This window comes from Phalaenopsis equestris, unplaced genomic scaffold (assembly GCF_001263595.1).
Source record: "Phalaenopsis equestris unplaced genomic scaffold, ASM126359v1 Scaffold000548, whole genome shotgun sequence".
In the NCBI taxonomy this organism is placed as follows: domain Eukaryota; kingdom Viridiplantae; phylum Streptophyta; class Magnoliopsida; order Asparagales; family Orchidaceae; genus Phalaenopsis; species Phalaenopsis equestris.
In genome coordinates, this window is record NW_018164988.1 from 130,780 (window position 1) to 155,143 (window position 24,364).

At 32.5% G+C, this 24,364-nt stretch overlaps 1 protein-coding gene across 1 annotated transcript in view; it reads left to right on the forward strand.

Annotated features, from left to right (window-relative positions):
- The first annotated feature begins 277 nt into the window (after positions 1-277).
- The window catches only part of LOC110029099, a 31,774-nt gene continuing 7,687 nt past the window's right edge, over positions 278-24,364 (forward strand). The window contains exons 1-4 of the mRNA XM_020731226.1: positions 278-340; positions 2,712-2,842; positions 11,211-11,367; positions 23,798-24,326. Coding sequence (XP_020586885.1) covers positions 2,794-2,842; positions 11,211-11,367; positions 23,798-24,326 — 735 coding nt within the window. The 5' untranslated portion in view covers positions 278-340; positions 2,712-2,793. The remainder of the gene's footprint in view (positions 341-2,711; positions 2,843-11,210; positions 11,368-23,797; positions 24,327-24,364) is intronic.

Consider the following 24,364-nt stretch of genomic DNA (forward strand, 5'->3'; position numbering starts at 1 on the left):
ATTAATTAATTAATTCTATTCGAATTTTCTGATTAACTGGTTTTCTCTTACGCCTAGCCGTAACCCTAAAACCCTGGTTCTCCTTTCGTCGGACTAAACCCTAATTCCTTTTTCGTTTAAATTTTTGGCATTTGGTCGACCATTAGCGGGTGGCTGGAGAGATTAGAGAGTTAGAAATCAGTTTTTCAGTTGGGTTTCGCCATCTCAATTTCACTCTGCAGGTTATTATGCTCGCCGGCTCCTATATGGATTGGAGATGAGTTGCTCATCAATTGGAAGCACATGCAGATCACTGCAAGGAGATTTACTTCCTCATCATCGTGTCTTCGGTCCAGAAAGAGTAACTAAATGCTCTTCATTTATCTTTTTGTTTCTCCTTCATTGTCTACCTTTGCAGCAGTTGCTTAATTATACGGCTTGAACTGGGAAAACCTACGAAGTTTTAGAAATTGGTGTTCTTATGTATATATGGATAGCATTGCATTGACTGATTTGAGGAATTGGTCGAAAGGGGTAAGGTGATGAGATGAACCAGACCTTTTATTAGACTTGCTGCTGTTAGGGATTGCCACTTAAAACTGGAATATTTTCAAACGATTATTTGAATTTTTGTTTCTGTATATTTTGTGGCTTTTATTGGCATAAGGAGAATTTTCAGTTTTTCTTCTGATTTTCTTTGGAGGCACAATTGAAATCGCCGAAGCCACCTTCAAAAAATATATTTGTCATTGAAGTAAAAAATAAATAAATTAAAATATCAACGAGTTTTCAAAATTCATTTAATACGGAAAGATCTTCAACGCTTCAGAATGACTTCAAAGTGGGCTGACCCATCAATCAATGGTAGTGAAATTCAGTATAAAAGCCGTAGAAGTTGAGATGACTTTGTTTTTTTACTCAGCCTCAGCAAGATCAAGCTTAGCTTTCTTCTTCCGTGAGATTTTTTTTTTCTTTACTTTTTTAAAATACTTGGCAGCATGACTTTCTCAAAGTCCTTAATTTTATCTTGTGATATAACTCTCAAATGTGGGAGGAAGAAGACGATCAAAGGTGTTTGTAATCCTTTTAATGAGAAATGGGAGGGCTAGTTATGGGAGGTTAGTCGTGTTGATATGGTCAAAGCAACAAATGGTCAAACTATTACACATTTCAATATTGATAAAAATTTAACATTTTCGCTTTTTTATTGTATAATAAATATGCATTACTCCATAAACTTGTCTTTTACAATGGAAATGAACAAAAATTTTGGCACGGATAAGCAAAGGTTCTTCCCAAGAAAAAAGCTGAGCAAAGCTTCGTTTTCGAGTAAGATTATGTTTTATGATCATTCTTTTTTTCTTTTCTAAATATTTGAGAGAACCAAAGAATTAAATGTACATCAAAATATTGCAAGGATGAACTCAGTAATTGGTTTTTGAAGTAAATTCGGCAGCAAGTTCAAGGAAAAACGTGCCGAAAGGGTCCAAAGTGACTTCCTAGCCAGAGTCGAGGTGATATAGCCAGCTGGATTTGAGGTGAACTAGCTAACCTGATTTGTTGTAAGCTCACTAGATTCATGGTGTACTTGTAAAAAGATCCATATGTGACATAGTTATGCAAGCTCAAGAGCTACTTGAAGATTACTGTAAGAAATTAACAACTTCCTCGTCATTGTCGACTACAGACCTAGACTCTTTCTCAGGCTACACACCTCATATATTCTACAACAAATAGCCAATAAACTTTCTTTTTTACTTTTTATTAATCATATACCCCATTATATAGTTTTTTATATAGTGTTCAAGCTGTAATTCCAACCTATAAATAAGGGGTAATTAGAAGATCCCAGGATAATACTATCTGTTGCAAGCTTTTATACTCAAAGCCTTTCTCTTGTTGAAAATTTTGAAGCTTTCTCTATTATTATTTTTTTTCTCCTCATTTTTCGTGTGAGCTCTAGTGTACTTCAGGAACAGACAAATTAGGATTCAAGATGAACCTGTATCACTATGTTTTTAATTGAGGTTGTGGCTTCCAATGGAATATGGCCCATGCTGTAAATTCTTGTGTTGGTTAGGAGCAAAGTACCTTGACGGAGCCAAAGTGTAAATGAAAGAAAGATTCATATGATTATTAGTATCTCATTGTGATATTATTTTATAACCGAACCTCTTTTGAGCTTGCTTCGTATGATGTTAAATTTAACTTGGTTGTGAATATGTGTTTTTGCTTTTGGAATTCAAACCAACCACTGTACAAATTATGTTGGTCTTGAAAGTTTGCACGTTGAGAGTCCCATCCAACAGAATTTGCCTAATTTATCATAGTCATGAGCACAAATTACATGTAAAGTCTGACCAACCACGCAAGTGTATTTTCGCCGAAAAAAGAAAGTTTAGAGCAGGAAGACTTGTAGGAACAACTAGAGGAGAAAAACTTTGTTTTTCTTCCTCCAAAGAATCTTGTAGCTAACCCCACTCAGTGGGATTAAGGCTTTGTTGTCGTCATTGTAGTTGTTGTTGTTGTACTCCAAAGAGGTTGAAAAGTACAAAATTTATAGGAATTGTACTCAATCTTAATGGCAAGCAATATACACATGGCCTGTGCTATAAAAGAAATGGGGAAAACAACAAATAGAGAAGTTCATAAATACACAAATCCTAGAATTAAAACAAAATCTTAGTCCTCTTCAGTTGGAAACTCATGATCACTTTGATTTGGGCTTGCAGCAGAATCATCCTTAATGTAAGCAAGCACTTGATAGCCGTTGAAGAATTGACATCTGCTAGGAATCATTCCAGAAATGCTGTTATGCTGAATGTTGCGTTGATACAGTTTGGGAATGGCTGCAGTATTTGTGGTGAGTTGGCTACAATATCGCTGATTTTCAAAAAATTTCATAGGCATTCTAGATTGGATATAATATTTTCACAATTCCCCTCAAGTTGGAAAGACATGTTCATTTATAAATTGAAATTAAGATTGTTAAAAATGTATTTACTTGAGGGTTTTGTGGAACATGAGAAGTTTGAGACTTTGTGTAAGGGTGTGGATCACTTAGATAAGCTTGTGTTCGATTTTTTTTTTCAATCAAGTGCCTGTCTATCTTGATATATTTTGTGCAATCATATTAGATCATAATAGATAGGTTCTTTGGTGCTTCTAATGGTAGCTTACTTATCACATTTCATCATTATTGGTTCTTTATTTGAATTTCTATTTCTTCTAGCAAACTTTTAGGTCATGTTCCTCCATAAATTTTATGAGTTATGGCTATGAATTCAGGTTCAGTGTTACTTTTAGCAATTACTATCTGGGTCTTACTTTTATTTCCCCAAACGAATGACCAATAATTAGATATTGATTTACAATCAGTTATAGATCATGCCTAGTTAGCCTCCATGAAGATTTCAAAACTTCTATTAGTTCCTTTCTTGAAAAATAGGGCTTTTCCTTGTGACTTATATAATATATTGAAATCTCGTAAACAACATCATGATGCTTTTTAACAGAGCATTCATATATTGACTAAATATTCTGAAGCAGATGTCAAGTTTACTGTGAGAAAGGTAGATAGTTTTCCTATCAAACATTGATAATGTTCTTTGTCTACTAATTTTATTGATAGGATCTATTAAGGTATTAGTGGCGTTACTTCATATAATTTATTTATTTTAGAGGTTGAAGTTATATTTTTGTTAAGATGTATCTTTTCTTTTTCTTGATTTTGCAATTTCTATAATGAGGAAATATTTTTAAGCATGTGAGGTCTTTAATTTCAAATTCTTTTGTTAGGGTTCTTTTTAGTTTGCTAATCTATTTATCATTGTTATTAGTTAGCATCATAGCATCAACATAAATAATGAGGATTGCGATTTTACCCGTTGATGATTCTTTCATTAATTGATTGTGATCATTCTATCCCTAAAATACTTCGCCTTTTGTTGTCTTTTAGTGTCTCTTATTATTAGTATTTTGTATTTCTAGTATCTTCTATTATTGGTATAGCATAATTCTTGTTTCTTTCTTTTATCATGGGGAGTTAAAATTGATATTATTGTTTTCATAATATGGGAGTTATCTTCCTCAATTTAGTTTGTAATCATTTTCTATGAAATTGAAGAGGAATAATAGATTTCCTTCTCCAAAACTTGCATTGTATTTAGTTATTTTAAACGATTACTGGAAGTGCCCTGGGCGAAGATCGGACCTGCATTGATCGGTTGAGTGCGAAACTATTGTTCCCATGGGATGCCGCTTCTCCTTCAAAGCTGCTTGCGCCTTCCCACATGACACTGTTTCTCCTTTGAAGCCTCTAGAACCTTTGTTACATCTTCCTCCATCTTTGAAGATGTTGACTTCACCTTCGTTGGAAGCATCATCTGAAGGATCATTCGATTTTTCCATTGCGACGGTCGGCGAAACTCACGATCAAAGTAGCTGGTCGTGCAACTCCTTCGATGTCGTTGTCTTCTCCCTTCAAAGTCATTGGTTCATACTTTGTATTCAAAGTGGTTGTATTTTCCTCAACAGAACTTAGTGGTCAAAGCAGAAGCTGACACTAGCTGGTTGTGCTACTTTTTTTTAGCCGTTGCTTTTTTTTTTCACAGCCGCGTGAACTCCCAACAAGTTCTCTCATGACATCATATAAGTCAGTGATGATGACCGGATTTCAAAGAAACACAGTCACATCTATTGACTCCAGTAATTCTGAAACCACTTCACCTCACCCTACAGCTTATTTCATGCCCACATCTATTAATTACTACTCACAAATTCCAGTATCTTATCTCACGATTATTAAACAAAATGGGCACAACTGTCTCGAGTGGTCCCAATCCATAAAATTGGTGATTGACGAGAGAGATTGACAGACACAAAGCATGTGGGGATTGACAGGCATTTCATAAAAGAGAATATTGATTGTGGAGTTATTTGCATGTCATTTATCCCTACTGCTCAACAAATAACATATATCTTCACGAAAAGACTGTGCAGGCCTAATTTTAAGCTTCTTGTAAATAAGTTGGGCATGACAGATACCTATGCTCTAATTTGAGGGAGGGAGTTGAATTTTTAGTATCTCCTATTATTAGTATTTTCTATTTTTAGTATCTTCTATTATTAGTATATCATAAATTTTTTCTCTTTTTTTTACAATGGAGAGTTATAATTGATATTATTGTTTTCCTAATATGGGAGTCGTCCCCCTCTATTTAACTTGTAATCATTTTCTAAGAAATTGAAGAGGAATAATAATTATTCCTTCTCCAAAATTTTCATGGTTTAATCATAATAGTGCACTTATCAAACTAAGCTTTTGGTGATTGTTCATATAAAAATTTGTTGCATGTTCAGACTTTATTTTTATTCTTAGTTGTCTCAAAGTCATATCATATATTCATATAGAATATAACTTCAAGATTGATTTATTTTAGACATTTTGATATGTAGTTGATTAAGAGGCTATACTTGGTTCACAAGAAGAAATAATAGAATCCACGTTGAATTAATCATGCAACTCATGAAAAAGTATATTGATAATCAATCTCGTAAGTTTGCTTAAACTCTTTTTCTACTAGTTTAGCCTTGCACCTTTCAATGCTTTTATCAACATTTTATTTAGCATTGAAAATTCATTTGCTGTCAATATATTTCCTTCTCTTTGACAGGTCTGCGAGCTTCTTCAATGCTCATATTTCCTCATATCATCTTTTAAAGCTTCATAGATGTTATTGGGAATGCACATTCTAGAAGTATTTGTTGTCAAAGCATGAAGCTGATCATAGGAGATATACTTTTTAGTCGGCTATCTTAAACAAACTATTGTACTTAAACTTTCTTGTGATCAATCATGATGATCGGACTTTGTGCTACATTATGAAGGATTTTTGGACCATAAATGTGGTTTTGCCCTAAAGAAATGCTTCGATCACCTTTACCGAGTTGAATTTTTCTATCATATAGTATAAACAATTCCATTGCATCCAACTCGTCGTATTTGATATTGAGAATTTTCAGTGGGGTTAGGGGAATAAGATTCGGTAGTTTAAGGAGAGATTTAGGCCCAAGAAGAATGATAGATATTCTTACAAAACTCATATTCATTAAAAGAGTTAGAATTTTCTCCTTGAATGTGAGTTTTGAGAAAATTTCAATAAATATTATATGTATAATATTGTAGCATTTATTAGTCTTTGGATAGTGATGCCTGTACTCTTGTTAGTTAGGAGAATAATCCATAAATTATGTTTTATAACTTCTGTGTAGATTTTCCTCCTTTGATTGACATGAAATGGGTAAAAGAACACATTAAGGAATAATGGAGATGAGATTATTTGTGGGGTAATTTTTGACGAGTACGTACAATTTTGAATTTTAGGGTTCTTATGGCATATTGTTAATGAGGTTGCAATGGTTAATAGTATCCCTTCCCAAGTTTTTTTCGGAACATTGCTAGTGATCATAATGGATTTAGTAGCTTCTAATGATGCCCATTTCTCCTTAGGCAATCTCATACTATTGAGGGGTATAAATACAAGAATTTTCATTAACAATCTCTTATTGGCAAAAATAGTTACCATGAATGGAATGAATGTATTCTTTTCTATTTCAATTTCTAGAACTTTAAATTGAGTTTATATTTAGTGATGGAATTTCTTAACAATATGACTATTTCAGATTTATCTTCATTAAGAAATTCAAGTAATTGTTTGTATGACCGCTGATAATAGATTTAACCACCTTGCCTATGAGATATTGGTAAACATGAGATGATCTTCATATTTTACTATAAATGATAGGAAAAAAGTTTGAGAGGATTTAGAATAGCTATAATATTCGTTTTTGGTGAGTTTTAATAGTTGGCATTGTCTCGTATCAAAACGACTTCTTATTTTTATTAATAAATAAGATAGGCAATAATTTCTCGAGATACTTAATTTTGGATAAGCAAGCAAGCTTTCATTGCTTTATAGTGCTCTCTTTAAGGCGAGATATACACTGAGTATGTGTAATATGTAATTTAGGGTTTTTTTCATAATTCAAGAAGTAGAGTCTAGCTTTGTCCAACATTTTATTTAGCATTGCCATTTGTCCTTCTGAGATTGCATTTTCAAACTCACGAGTAAGGAAAAATTTAGTACTGGAGTTCATATTTTTAATAATTTTGCCGGAAGATAAGAGATTGCGGTGATGTTTTTGAAATTGGCGGCAAAAATCATCTGTAATCCTTAGAATGTAGTTCTTATAACGGGATTGTATTTTGTGTGATAAGGAGATATCTCCTGTCATGTGATCAAATTCACCAAATTCTATAACCACTGTTGAAAATTTTCTATTTTGAAGTAAAAGCATTCACGACTATACCATTTTGAGCCGTTGATCAAGTGCTGATTTCATGCAACGGTGAAATTGTTTGAAGTTGGTTAAACACCTTTTTTAGCATATCAATCTGCTCTTGGTTGAAAGAAAAAAAGTGACTATGGTGTGTGTTTTTGAGTGACTATTAGTTGCAGAGAAACTTTAACTTTATTTTCTAGTCTTCTAATTAGTTCGGGTTCCATGTAAATACATTCCAAGTCATATGTACGGTTGCATATATGTTAAAATGGAAAGTTAGGTGTTACATATGTAAATACATAGGAATTGAGTTGTATGTATGTAAATCTTCATTTTTTTTCCATTTGTTTACTTCATCTTCAAATGTAATTTTCTTATCTTAGCTCTCATTGGCATATATTTATTTTGGAAGATTGACATGCATACCACTTAGTTCTTATGTATTTACATATCTAACACCTAAACTTCCATTTTTACATATATTTTTGATGTGATATGAAAATTTTGGGTGGTATAAATGTAAAGAATAAAGTATAGGTGTTAGATATGTTATATTTAGAAATTGGGTGGGATGTATGCAAATGCCCCATTTATTTTTCATATTGATTTGTATATGGTGGAATGAATTTGGGCAAAGCCCTCAAAATTCCCAAAAGAATGTCATTTAAGGAATTGTTTATGGGGTCATTTTTCACTATTTTGTTTTTTGAGTAATCATAAAAAGTTTTAAATATTTTTTTTTTATTTTTTCAAGAATTTTTATAATGAAAAATTTTCTTACAGTTAGATTTTTAGAGTATAATAATTATGAGAAAGTTGATATTTGATTTTTTTTTAAAAGGAAAATATTAATAACGCTCCAAAATATTATTGGAGACAAGATTAAGTGTGTTTGAAGATTTAAGTTAAGGCATAAGATTTTGAGGTGAATGCTCATATTCTTATGCTATAAAAATATTTTAATTATTCTCGATCAAATGCACTCACTGTTACTGTTATATTATAACACTACATACCCATGATTTATGGTTCTATTGAATTTTGTTCATATTGTTAAAGTGTTATGCATACTCAATATCGTCTAAATTATCATAGATATTGATTCGTGTGTAAATATATTGACTCTTATACAAACGAGAATGAAATGATCATTGTTACATAAAGTTGTTATAGTATGTTTACATGTGTATTTTTGACTATGATGGTCACCCCTTTATGGTGTCAGAGAGGAACACTAAGGTACTCGTGCATGTAATTGTAAAATAATATTGATATTGATGTATCTTAATAGATATAATTTTTAAACGATGCTTTTATGACGGTTGTATAGACAGAGAATGATATAGATATGCTATTGATATTGTAAAAAACATTGAATATCATTAAATATCGTAAGTGATCATATTCATAAAGTATCAAATATTTTATACTTATTTATTAAAAACTTACTTGACATGCATATTGTTTTTTTTCTTATATTATGTAGTTAAGAGTGTGAGTATTCACTACCTTTTTAGGTGTAATTAATTAATTAAAAAGCTGAGCAATAAAATAGAAAACGTTTTATAAGACGTTGATAGCATGTAATGATTTAAATTTAATTGTGTTGTTTTAATTTAATTTCTTTAGTGATTCTTTCATTTGTTAGATATAAGTTGTAGACAATGAATATGGAAAATTTAACTTCCACCATCAGACCGTCCGTATACGCCGTGTTTAATTCCAAACCTCGAGCCAGATTGTAACAAGAATAACTTAAAAACTAATGAGGGATGACTTTCAGAGGAGCAACTCTTATGCCATACGGAAAAATAAAGTATGAAGTAGAAAGATTTACGTGAAAAATAGAGGGGAAATAGTCTTCTTTTTCTCACTTTATAGAGCTAATAAAAACAAATATTCACATTGCTTGTCTTGTGGAAGAAATGGAAAAGAACAAAAACAAAAAATTAGAGAAGATTCTAAATCTGCAAAGCCTAGAATTAAAACATTATATATTGATATTTATCCTCCTTATATGGAAACTCATGATCACTTTGATTTGGGCATATGGCACCAGCACCCTTAATGGAAGCCAGCGTTTTATAACTATTGGAGAATTGAAAAACTACCAAGAATCATTTTAGGAATTATTTTGTGCTGGACGTTGCATCGAAATAGCCTTGGAATGGCCACAGGATTTGTGGAGAGCTGGCTACAGTCACTGCTGATTCAAAAAAAATGCTCTTCGGCAATCTAGGATGTATATTGGATTTCTACAATCTGTAACTATAAAGTCCTTAACTGTCTAGGTAAACATTTATCTTGATTTGGTTCATTATTTTCTCACTTTATTATAAAGGTCCTTATTTATATTACTCACTAGTATTTATTTGTGGAAATGACAAATAATAAATGAAGTTGGAACTTTGTAAATTTTATATTAGCCTATTTGATCAAAATAGTGTCTCTAAAGCCAAGTTGAACTTTGGCTAGGCACCTAGGTGAGTCGAACCTTGGGTCCTCTTGCATCTCTTATGATGGTGTGATTGCTAGGTTATTGCATGCTCCAGTGTTCTACCATTAGACACTAGTTAATTTGGTGAAAGCATTGTCATGATTTTGGAGTTGAATTCTAATACTTTAATTGCATAAGCTACATTTTTTATGATAATTTAATATGGGCGGATGAGAATAGTGTATTAAGCGGTTGGGGAAATACGAATTCACATTAGGCAATAAGTTAGAGCTAGTGTTAATGTTAGAGTTTTAGACAGTAATTTAGAGCATGGGTGGTGATGAAGATGAAGATATAACAGGAACGAGTAGGGATATTCCTAGATCATACATGCTACGAGTAATTTATTCTCAGTTATTTAAATTTTTAAATGGTTTTAACATTGACTATTTAGAAAGGTTTTATAATCTTGGAATGCAACAAAATCATATAATATTATTTTCTCTTTCATGGATTAATGTGATGGTTGCAATGTTATACTCCTAAAAAATATTGCTTATAATTTAAATAGGCATATTAAGCAAAATTGCTATTTTTGTAGCACCTCACTTTACTTGGGTGGTTTTTATATTGGCACCTAATGTTAGGGAGGGTGCTCTAAGATGGGTTAGAGACACTTTTAGTCTAATCTATTTTCAATTCAAAAGCTAAGGCATATAGGTGAATGCTGGCCAAGTTCTTGGTGTTTTTACTTTTTTTTTTTTTTTGTTTATTTGAAATTGGATTAATATCTCTATTTTCATGTGTCTAAACAAATTTTCCCTCATGAAGTGTTCTCTATATCAAACTACATTTTAACTCAAAAGAATATTCTATATTTTAAATATCATCAAGCGTATGCACCAAGGGATTATTCGATTATGTGGTGCTTGTGTGGGGTCACTGGCTATCAGACATTGCTTGACCGTAATATAATTAGTTAAGACTCAAGGGAGCTCCATACCGCACGAATCACTCTATCCGAACATAACCATTAGCTTTGTGAAGATGTTAGAGAGTCTAACTCAAAAGGAGATCAAAGTTTGGTATACACCATTTTTCTAGTTTATTTTCAACCCAAAAGTTTAAGTCTATAGGTGAAATATTTTTACACCAACTTATTTTTCAATTATGTACAGTGGGACTATATTCTTTGGTTGCCTTGAACACCTTCCGTTGACATTGTGCAATCATACCACCTTGATGGTGCTTGGTGCTTTTAGTATACATTGGCTGAGTATCCATCTTTCCGTTTAGGAGGAAATGTATTTCTAATCAAAAGGCAATGCTATTATTGTATACCTTTTTCTATAAGGAGTATGTTTGTTTTTCGTGAACACTAGATATCATGATTTCTTTCAGGTAAACTCTGCAAACTTTTTTGTATGATTATCAAAAAACGTCCTTGCAGAGTTCTTGGAGGTATCAAATGTGGCACTTCAATCAAGTAACCAATGGTGTTGGAGTTCTTCTGCTGCAGTTTCTTCTGACTCTTTTTCCCCACAACATAATAGAAAGAAAAAAACCAAGCTGGAAAGGAGTGCAATGGTATTGGCTTTTGTGGAGAAGTAAGATTCAGTTAATTTTTGGCGTAAACCATGCTCTCATGCTTTTGATCTTCATATTTTAGTTTAAACTAGAGTTTTTCACTCGTGCTTTTAATCTGCTTGTGTTAGTTTAAAACCATGCGTTATTTACTTGACCCAGGTAGGCAAAATTTTATAGGGGTATCTTATGTATTTGCATATCTCACACCTAAATTTTCATATTTACACACATAGCACTTTAATCCTTAATATCACATAAAAAGTAGCACTTTTATCATTTTTTGAAAAGTAAAATTGTATAACTTTGGAAAGAATTTTATTTCTTGCTAGTTTCAATGTATTACACCTTGCCTCATATTTATAATAATGAAGACACTGTTTGGCATCACACTCTGTTTTTTATCTTTTGTTTTTGAAAACAAAAAACAAAAAACAAACCCAAAAATAGTGTTTGTTTATTCTTTTTTTTTTTAATTTTGTTTTTAAAACACATTAGGATTGTTTTCAAAACATTAAAAAATACAAAAATTGTGTTTTTGTTGTTTTAAAAACATGTTTTTCGGAGCATTACCTCTGCGAGGCTCCGCCACTCGCTGCCCGCTTTCGGCCTCCGTCCAACGGCCCTGCTGGCCAAAACCGTTGGTTGCCTGCCGCCCACCCCGCCCAATGTAGACGGCCGCTTCCCACCATAGCCACCGTCTATCTTCCGTAGTCGTTCGTTGTTGCTCGCCCGACCACAAGTAATGTTTTATGTTGGGTGGAGCAAGGAAGACGTCGTATACGTCATGGGTGACAGAGCTTAAAACTGGAGCACTCATGGACCCAAACATTTTATAAAAAGTATAGTTTTTTTTAAATAAAAAATAAAAAATCCCTAACCAAACATGTTTTGTTATTTTTATTTTTAGAAACATATAAATCGTAACAATACCAAACACAATTTCTAAAAACAGAAAACAAAAAATAAAACAAAAACAAAAGACTAAAAATAAAAACAAAAATAGAAAACAGAAAGTGATCCCAGACAGGCCCGAAAGGAACCAAAATTGGAATCCCTTAAAAAAAAGAAAAGTGGAAATATCTAATAACGAAAATATAATAAGTGTAATATAATATGAGGATTCTTTCCTAATGCGATTTGACACTTTCTAATACTTCCTTTCAAGCTAGGTTGTATTAATCAAGTTTAGACTTTAATTAATCATGATTGACCCTTGGTAGTGCTTTGGTAAGAATATCAACAGTCTGGATTGGTGTGGTAACATTGCTGAGCTGAACAATTTCATTGAAGTGTCAGTCAATCTTGATTTGGTTTTTTTCATTATGCATGAGTTTTTTAGTTATACAAATAGTTGCTTGGTTATCACTAAACATCTTAATTGTGTCTTTCATTTCAACCTTAAGTTCTCTTGATAGTCTTTCAATTCACATTCTCTCACGTATTTCTAATGCAATAGCATGATATTCAAAGTATGCACTTCTTCGAGAGTCAACTTTTGTTTTTTCTCCACATATTTCTAATGCAATAACATGATATTCAAAGTATGCACTTCTCCGAGAGTCAACTTTTGTTTTTTCTCCATTTGACGAGATTACCTCATACATTCAAACAATATCTAGTGGTTAATTTACTATCAATTACCTCTCCTGTCCAGTTCGCATTTGTGTATATTTCAACGTCATGATTTTTAAATCTCTTAAAGAATAAATCATTTTTAGTGGTCATATTCAAGCATCTCATAATTCTATTCACTGCTCCCAAATGACTCTCATTTGGTTATTCATATGCTGGCTTACTACACTGACTTAGTATGCAATATTAGGGTTGCCAGTTTGCCCACAAGTCTTTGATTTGCTGACAAACCTACTTTTTTGGATCATTCGATAAGTAAAGTGGTTTGCCTACAAGTATTTGATATCTCCTTTGTTAACTTGACTGCTTTCTTCATTTCTATGTAGCCTTTTGTTGGAATCCGTAGGTGTGTCAAGATGTTTACACCCAAGCATGCCAGTTTCATTTAACAAGTCTAAGATGCCACTTCCTTTGAGATATGACAATTTTCTCCTTAGACCAGGCCACCATTCCTATAAAATATTAGAGATTATGGAGGTCATTGATCTCAGATTTTGTTGTAAGCATCCTTTTTAATCTGATAATTTCTTCTGAATTATCACCTGCCAAGATAATATCTACATATATTATGAGAATAGAAATTTTGCCTCTAAAATTAGATTCAACAAACAGAGTAAGATCAGCTTGACATTGATGATGTCCATTTGTAATAAGTGTTTAAACAAACTTTCCAAACCAAGTATGAGAAGATTGCTTAAAAGTCATAAGAATTTTTTCAACCTATGAACTAACCTGTTGTTCGACCTATTTTTCAAGATCGGTATAGTCATTTTGATTTTTTCATCAATGTCACTGTTCAAGAAGGCATTTTGACATCAAATTGATATAAAGTTCTATCTTGATTTACTGTAAGGGAGTAAAAACCCGAATTATATTAAGTTTGGCAACCCGTGCAAATGTTTTTTTCCGTATGACTGTGTGAAGCCCTTAGCAACCAGTTTGACTTTGAATCTCCATACACTTCCATCTCCTCTGTATTTGATCTTGAATATCCATTTGCAGCCTAAATGATTTTTTTCATGTGTTAACTCTGTAAGTGTCTGTGTTATTCTTTTCTGGAGCCCAAAATTCTTTCTCAACTGTTTGTTTCTATGTTGAAACCTTTAAAGGTACTTGGATAGAGTTGGGAACCTGCACATTATCAAGGTTTGTCACAAAAGAAGGTAGCAACTTCTCATAGGCTACATATCTTTCAATTGGATGACCAATGCACTCTTGGATACCTTTCGTGTGTGCAATTGGTTGATTAAAGTCATCAACCATCAGTGTAAGACAGTCATGAGTTGAGGTATCCATACCATTATGATTATTAGGAGGACTTGGGTCAGGCTCTTAACAGTCTCGAGACTGCATAGTGTTCTCTACATAATGGTTCTATATCCTTTTGGTATAGAAATGAAATTCTTGTTCATTGGTGTCATGCTTAGGTGTAGAGGCACTTGGGGTTGTCTTTGTGATAGCATTTGGTTCTTCAAATGGAGCTGGTTGAGGTGAAGTAGAGGCAAGTGAAGCTTTTTTAGGGACATTATTTGGTTCAGTTAAAGAAAAATTATTGGAGTATCTTGGAAAAAATCTCAAATCTAATATTCTCTCGAGTTTTCCCCCTGAATTTTAGATTTGGGAAAGTAAGATTGATATTAAAAGAAGGTGATGATCATGAAGTTGTATATTTTTCTAGTGGTTGAAGAGTAGCATTTGTACCCTTTTTAATTGGATGAGTAATTGAGGAAAATGCATTTGAGAGACTTGAAATCAAATTTGTTGCAGTGTTGTTGATGAATGTGAACAAAGATAGAACAACCAAAAATCTTCAATGGTAAATCAAAAGAAAAAGAGTGAATGTGTGGGTAGGATTATATGAGAATATTGCTGAAAACTCGAAATTTTAAGACTCAACTTGGCATCCTATTGATGAGATATGTGGTTGTGAGAATGGATCTCCCCACCCCCCTCTCTCTCAATGTTTAAGCATGTGATCAAATAACATAATTGCACTTGCCACCTATACAAGAAGCATGTGATCAAATAACATAATTGCACGTGCCACCTATATAAGAAGTTATTGGATGATACCATGCTTGGAAAGACAAGTACTAAGAATGGCATAAAAGAATTTATTAACATTATCAGTTTTAAGAATTTGGATTTTGGGTGAGAATTATGAGATGAAAATATTGAAATATGGCAGTTGTTTTAGATTTTTATTTCATAAGGAATGTTTATTTTGTTCTCATGCGATCATCTATGAATGATACAAACTATCGTGTCATATTTTTATTATTTACTTGTGAGGGTCCCTAGGTATCAATTTGAATTACCAAAAAAGGATGTAAAGTCTTGTATTGCAATTTGAAATATTCATGTTTAGCATGTTTTATAAATTGACAATTTTCACATTGATAAAAATTGAATTTTTTAGTGATAAATACCACAACAACAACAAAGCCTTAATCCCACGTAGCCACTACGTGGGGTCGGCTACATGAATCCTTTTACTCCATTGCGTCCTATTTAGTGTCATATTTTCATTTAGTTCTAATAAATTAAGATTATTTTTTATACAATAAGCCGAAGTCTTCCTAGGTTTACCTCTGTCTTTCTTAACATAAGTCGAATCTAAAACATTTACTCTCCTAATCGGATCATCAGATGGTCGACGCTTGATGTGACCAAACCATCTAAGACGACTTTATCTAATTTTATCCATCACAGAAGCTACACCAACCCTATCACAGATATATCATTTCGCATTTTGTCTCTAAGAGTAAAGTCACTCGTCCACCTAATCAATCTCATCTCGGAAACACTTAACTTAGTATTATGCTTCTCTTTTAAAGGACAACATTCAGCGCCATAAAGCATTGTAGATCTCACCACCGTCTTATAAAATTTCCATTTCAGTCTAAGCGGTACTTTTCTATCACACAAAAGGCCTAAAGCATTCCTCCACTTCAACCAACCAAATTGAATTCTACTATTAACATCCCCATCTATATCACCATCGCTTTGAACAACAGACCCGAGATATCTAAATCGTTCACACATTTTAGGTTACACTTATGTCACTAGAGCTACTACCACTAAATTTACATTCCATGTATTCAATTTTAGTTCTACTCAAATGAAGGCCTTTAGACTCCAATGTATACCTCCATAATTCAAGTTTTTTCTGGGTTTTTTTTCTCGTCTTATCCACGATAAGGATATCATCAGCAGAAAGCATACACCAAGGTACATCCTCCTGTAAATGTCCAGTAAGTCCATCCATAACTAAAGCAAAAAGATATGGGCTTAAAGTCGATCCCTGATGTAATCCAACATAAATAGAAAAAATATTTGGTCAATCCTCCTTTTCGAACACAAGTAAGAGCTCTAGTATACGTATCTTTAATGACTTGAATATAAGTCATATCAACACCTTTCTTCTCAAGAACTCTCTAAAGGATATCTCTTAGAACCTTATCCGTAAGCTTTTTCTAAATTAATAAAAATCAATTATAGATTCTCCTTATTATCTTTGAACTTCTCCATCAAACTTCTCAATAAATGTATAACTTTCATAGTAGACTTGTCCGACATAAATCCAAATTGATTATGAGAAATCTTTGTAATACGTCTTAACCAAAAATTTTATTTTTATTTTCAATTTCTCATCTAATTTTATGATGATGAGTACTAGTATTCTTTATTTTATAACTCTTCTTCTTAAAATCTAGAACTAATAAACGATGTTGGGTACTTAAATCCTCACTTGGAATGACCTTACAATCTTTAAAATCTCGACGATCTCTTCTTCTCATAAGAAAATAATCAATTTGTGTTATATTAGATCCATTTTTATAAATAATAAGACACTCATCTCTTTTCTTGAATAAAGTATTAGTATTAACAAAATCATACGTTAAAGCAAAATCTAAAATAGCTCTACCTTTTTCATTAGTCACTCTAAAGTCGTAGCCACCATGAATATTTCTAAAATCTTCTACCACTCTACCTACATGTCCATTTAAATCTCCTCCAATAAAATTTTTTTCTTCAAGAGGTATCATTTGTATTAAGTCTTCTAAGTCATTTCAGAATTTATCTTTAGACCCCATATCTAAACTTACTTGAGGGGCATAAACACTTATAATATTAAAAATCTTAGTATCAATAATAATCTTAAAAACTATAATTCTATCTCCAACTCTAATAATTTTTACAACATTATCTTTCACTTTAGACTTCTCTGTTGTACCTACACCATTTTTAATGCGACTCTTACCAAAATACCAAAGTACCAAAATACCAAAGTTTAAAAAAGTTTAAAACTTAAGTTATCAATCTCCTTAGAATTTTCTCGAACTCATTTAGTTTCTTGAATACACAAGATATTAATCTTTCTATGAATCATAATATCAACTAATTTCATTAATTTACTATTGAGAGTATTTATATTCCAAGTTTATATTCCAAGTATTTATATTCCAAGATCATATCTTAATATTAATTTTATAAGTTTTATAGACTAACTTCTTTACCCACATCCGTCTGTAATGTGTGAACTCTTGCTTATTTGACATTACACCCTGGCGCAGGTGTAGCAACCCTTGCACACTTTTCATTGTATTCAGACTATATAGCGCATCGCTTCCAGGGGTCGCCTTAGCATTTACACAAAGATCAAAAAGATTTATGTCATGATTTTTTCGACAAGTTTTACGTTGGTTGTCGACTACCTAACGCAACCCTCCACTTTTCACATCCTAGCTTGGGACCGACAATGACAATGTTAAATAAATATGAAAATATTTTTTTTATGTACGCAAAATTTGTATGACCAAGACAACGATGACTCAACATAACTTTGATTTTAAACAGACATACAATTTGAACTGGATTCAGAAATACAACTTAGTGGATGGCAGTGCAACAATAACAACAACAACAAGTTTTAAGTTTTTGTCTCACTAAGTGAGGTTGGCTACATGAATCCTTTTTCTTCAAGTTTTTGTCTCACTAAGTGAGATTGGCTACATGAATCCTTTTTCTTCATTGCATCCTATTGAGTGTTATATTTTCATTTAATTTGAAAACATTAATATCATTTTTTATACAATTAGCCCAAGTCCTTTTAGGTCTACCTCTGCCTTTCTTAACATAAATCAAATTTATAATATCTTCTCTCCTTTACGAACCTTCATAATAACCAGCCAAACCAAGAAAACTGTGTATCTCAATAACATGTCTTGCAGTAGGTCATTCCACAATTGTTTTACCTTTTGAGGATCTACTGAGATTCTATGATTGCTGAAAATATGCCCCAAAAATGCAATGCTTTGCAACTAAAAATCACATTTCAACAATTTTACGTTTAATTGATTATGCCTCATCAGCTCAACTACAATCCTCAGATGCTTAGCATGATCGTCGCATTTTTTGAATATATTAGAATATCATCAATAAAAATGACAAACTGATCCACATTGGCCTTGAAGATTTGATTCATTAGGTCATAAATACATCAAGAGCACTGGTTAAGCCAAAAGGCATACTTAGAATTAGTAATGACTATACCAAGTCCCAAAAGTTGTCTCAGTTATATTTGTCTCCTTGACTTTGATCTAATAATATCTCAATCTCAAATCAATTCGAGAAAATACATTAACACCTTCTAAATGATTAAATAGATCATCAATTCTGAGCAAATGCTAGTTGTTCTTCATTGTCATTTTGTTCAACTCTTTATAATTGGCGCACAACCACATTGATCTGTATTTCTTTCTGACAAACAATACTGGAGCTCTCCAATGTTAATTGTTTGGTCTAATAAAACCCTTAACTATCAATTTCTACAATTGACATTTCAATTCTTGCAATTCCTTCGGAGCCATATTGTGCAAAGACTTGAAATTTGCAGATGTTCATAATTATATATCAATACTAAACTCAACTTCACGTTTTGGTGGTAGCTCCCGATAATTCTTCAGAAAATACATAAAAAAATTTAGCAACAACTGGAATGTTTTTCAATTCCTGTACATCTTATTAAACACTTCTAATTTATCTAAAAATATCAGTTCACAACTTTGCAAGTATTTTTCAGCTTTCACTGCACTAATTAGAGAATATTGTGCATTTCAATCGCATAAAAATAAAAAAGCTTTTCACCCGGCAATCTAAATTTCACATATCTTTTTTATCATTCAATGGTAGCAAATTGATTTTCCACCTAATCCATCTTCAATATGACATTAAAGGTCTGAATTGAAATAATATAATTAACTCTGCTTACAGCTTATCATGAATATTAATGTGCATGATACTTTTTCTATTTGCATAAAACCACTTCCTGAAGGCATCACTACAAAGAAGGCAAGGGTAGATTGTATAATATCAACATGTAAACCGACAACAAATTTATCATAATTAAAAGTGTGATGCGCCTGAATCGAATAAAATCGAGTCAGGTTGATCTTGAATCAGAAGTATATCTATTACTGCTTCTTCAACTTTCACATTTGCTTGCACTGAAGGCTTTCCCAAAAATTGAGATTTGCTGAACTATCTTCCAAAAATTTTCTAGGCTATCCCTGTCCTTGAATAGTTTTGTCTCTTTTCTTTTCCTGTGAACAGTTCATTTGAATATGCCTTGACTCTCAACATTTGTAGCATTTTCTTGAACCCAATAAACACTGCCCAAGATGTCTTTTCCCACATTTTTCATGAATTGGTTTTTCTGACTGTAGTTGCTTCTGCTTATCAGAAATAAAAGAATCTGATGTACCTAAATCAAATAAAATCATGTTAGGTTGATCTTGAATCAGAAGTACATCTGTCATCACTTCTTCATATTCTTTTGCTTTCTGAGATTTAATTGCAAAAACTTGGGCTTTTACTGGTTGCTTAGTTATGCGCTCTGAAGTTTCATCATTTGCTTGCATTGAAGCCTTTCCTAAAAATTGAGATTTACTAGATTGGCTTTCTTCCAAGACTTTTCTAGGCCATCCCTGTTACTAATACTTGAATTGTCAATTGAGATTTACTAGGTTGTCTCCTTTCTTTTCCTGCGAAAAGTTCATTTGAAAATGTCTTGGCTCTCGACATTGGTAGCATTTACTTGAATCCAACAAACACTGCCAAAGATGTCTTTTCCCACACTTTTCATAAATTGGTTTTTCTGACTATAGTTGTTTTTGCTTACCTTCTAATTTAATTTTCTTTAGTTGTTTTTGCTTATCTTCTAATTTAATTTTCTTGCTTTAGAAGAAGTCTCCCTTACTAAAATCTTTTTTGCTTGCTTTTTTGAGGTTGTCATGATTGGAAAAGTTCAACTCATTTTCAATTCTTCCAGCTCTTTCAACTAGCACGAAGAAATCATTGATTTCAAATGATGTTAAAGCCAACTTCAACTGATCTCTTAGGCCACGTAGAAATCTAATACATTTTTTTCTTCTTGGTATTGATATAGTGAGGTGTATATTTTGAAATAGAAGTGAATTTTGACTCATATTGTATAATGAATCTAGACCCTTGAATCAGATTGAAGAATGTCTTGTTGTGCTAATCTAGCTTAAAGCAGAATAAACCAATCTTTGACATTTTTCTGCCTTGATACTGACATAGTGAGGTGCATATCTGGACAGAGAAGTGAATTTTGCCTCATATTGCATAACGGATCTAGACACATGATGTATATTGAAGAATTGTCTTGTAATGCTAATCTATCATTAAGGCAGAATAAAACCAATCCTTAAATATTAACAAATTCATCCCATTAAATCTGTGGAAGAGGTGTATGCTGAGATTTCTCTATGTTACGCCTGCCATTACTTCTCTGCTTTGCCTTCTAGTATAAAAGTGGCTAGTACCACTTTTCTTTTTTCCGGATAAATCATACCATCCAAATTTTTTTCTATCTTCAGTAGTCAATCTTAAGCAATTATAGGGTTACTGCTACCTTTGAATGCAATTAGCTTAAAAAACTGAAAGATGTTTAAATGTCTATTAACTTCTACCCCATGGTCAGTTCTTGGTCATATATTAGTGGAGGATCTTTCAATGACAGTTATTTTGTTAATCACTTGTGATATCAATTAAACGATGCCCTATAGCTCATTTGCTCTATTCTTATTATCATTTCTGCTCAAAACATTTTCAAATCTTATTTCTGGCTTTCTACTTTGGCCTAAAAGACTAGCCCTCAGTACTTTCTAATTTTTCTTCAAACATTTATCTATATTGACAACAATTATTATTAAAATGCAATTTATCATATACTAATTATATCGTGCATGCATGTTATTTTTAGTCGTATGTGTTACTCGCCTTAGATTCATCAACTTATTGCTCTATATAAATCAATTAATTTTTTATCCCATTCTTACTTCTTCTAAGTCCAACACGCTTTCATCATTCTCTTCATCCAATAACCATGCTCTACTACCACTTTCTGTCACACCTTAACTGACCCCCTTTTAAGTGTCGGATAAGGTGCGACAGAGGCGGACAATTCAGTCATGCTAGTTTCTCACGAATAGTCGTTAGAATCAAGACTTAGTGGGTGATGAATCAGTCTAACAAAATTGTCGCAAGCATATGTGATACTTTGCATTTCATAATTCATTCATATTAATATTCAAAAGTGTGGAGAATCATATCATCAAAACATAAAAATTATATAGAGCTGCTATGCCCAATATACATAAAATTACTTTCTTAAAAACTGTACAGGCTCCTCAAAACTATACAGATAAAAAACTAAAAAAATCACACCTAGTTACTCGCATCGATACTCTCTGATTCTTTTTGAAAGGCAACAACTAGCTCGGTGAAATAATCAAGGTTAAAATAAAATTTTATATATTGAAAAGAAAAAAATGCATGCTCATATGAAACTATACATGTCTATGCACAAGTCACAACATGCTGGAATGAAAATAAAGCAAGTGGTATAGAAATCAAAACTGTAATGTAAACATGTTATTTTGTTCATGTATAGACATAAGTATATAATCATAAACATATTTGCAATTGTAACAATGTCATCATAGCAATGGAATCATAGCATCACAGCAATGTGATTTCATAACAATGTCATCTGTAAATGTATAGGCTTCAGTTATTTTCATATCCTGTCATCATGGGTCATCATCCTACTCTAAAGGTCATATTAAGTATTGATAAAGATTTAACCCTCTCAACACATCAGTTATCAATGGCTCCCTCTCATATCAATGGTTCTCTACGTTCTGTCACTATTTCATCACAATGGTTTCCAGAGTTTTGTTGCCTCCTGAACATCATGAGTTGGAAATACTACATCCTTGCATATCGTACTTGCAAACACTCATGTAATAGTCTACCTATAACATCAATTGTCATATTTCTTAAAGTATAATACATGTAGCAAATATTCAAAGATATTTCATATATTGCATGTATAAATCATAACAAATAAAAACCTGTATGTAATTTATATCATAAACAATCATATTTCTCATAGCATGCTTATAGCATAATAACATTATATGTATTAGAAGAATAAATTAGTTTGCATTCATACATTCAATGCAGATATTCGTTCCCAATATGCAATAATTTCTAAATGCATCAATGTCAAATGTGAAATCATATGAAAATCTATAAACAATAATTTTTTTTAATTTGACACGAGATTATTTTACTTGATTTGATGGAGCAGTATTATGATGAGTTTTCTCACGCTCGTCTTGAGCTCGCAGTCTCGTGTGAACAACCTAAAATTCTTAGGCAACTTAGGCTTTCATGAAAATTGGCTTATAACTTGCATTAACCCAAAACATGCTTTAAATGCCAACACATTTCAAACGAGCTTCTCTATATAACCCAATCTTTCTCCGATCCGCTTAAACTTCTCCTCTCATCTTCTTTCCCCTCGCTGAAATCATACTAATAGCCCTTAAGGAAGTTTGCAAAATAAGTTCGACACTTCTGACACTTTGACGCCTTCTACAGTGATTGAAAACAAAAAAAATAACAAAATCGAGTCAAACATCAAAACGGAAGTGAGGAAGGAAAGACATGTTTAGAATAGCGTGAAAGAGGAATTCATACTTTTCGTTTTTTGCTCCGAGGCTCACTGTGGTGAGTTGTGGCTTCTAGGCGATTGCTCGACCCGTTTGTTCGCTTCAGCGTTGTTGTAAAGATCGCAAGATCCTTTATGCCGAGCGAAACTGAGACTAGGAGAGGGAGGAATTGCGACATTTATCTCGCCTCTCCTTTCTTATTAGCCACTCGATTAAATCAAGTCAATGCATGCGCGAGAAGGTGCACAAAGGTCTGTTGGCTACAGTGCATTGGCAGGATTAATAAAATAATGAAGGTTTAATTAGGTCAATTAAATTTAAAACTTTCAAATTTTATTTCTCCATCCACTGGCAATTCATGCATAGTGTTATATATTGATTTGATGAATTGGATACGTAGAATTTTATAAAAATAATTTGATTGAATTTTGGGGGATGTGAAATTTGGGGTATTCTCAAAATTTGTAGAACTTTACCTAATTTCCCAAATTATGGGTGTTACAAAATTAACTTGAAGCAAATTGTTGAATTATTTAACATTAACTGGTTTCTTAAGTTTTGTCTTACAACTTTAATATTCAGCCCTTACATTATGTTATCATCTCTTATTAAAATATTAAGCTGGTATATCAAAGCTCTATTACAATGTTTGGATCTTCTAAGTTGTAAGTCAGTATGATATTTCAAAGCTAGGATTTCCAATTTGTTTTGGCTTACAATGTTTTAAGAAATTGCTCTTCCAATTGAATGATCAATTGGGTTTTTTATGCAGATATAGAACTTTGAACGGTGGGAAATTCCCAACAGTTTCCTGTACTCAAAAGCAAGTTGGTGGATCATATTATGTAGTTCGAGAGATTATTCAAGCATTGGAACATAATCATAAGAGCGCATCTCTAGAAACTCAAAAGGGAATTAAAGTTTGGGTGGAAATGGCAAAGTGTGATGATGTTTCGTCCACGAGAGAACCTTTTTTTTTATCTGATGCTAAGCAAACTTCCTTTAAAGAGTTTGAAGGTGATACTACCAAATTTAGGATGGAGAACTCAAGTAATAAAACCAAGGAAGGCGCTGAAACTTCCAGTTTGAGTATTGAGGCCCATCTTGATAGTCAGATTAAAATAGATGCTATTAAAATGTCTACTCCTTCCAGGGTTACTAAAGAAGATAAGGGTTTGGATTTTGACAAATTATCTGCTTTTACTTCACCAGCAACAGTGAAACCACAAACCCATGCTTCAGGAATGTCAGATGCCGAAGCATTGAATGTTAGACTCCATACTTCTCTTACTTCTGAAGAGGTTCCTTATATTTTTTAATTTATATGGTTAACCTCAAC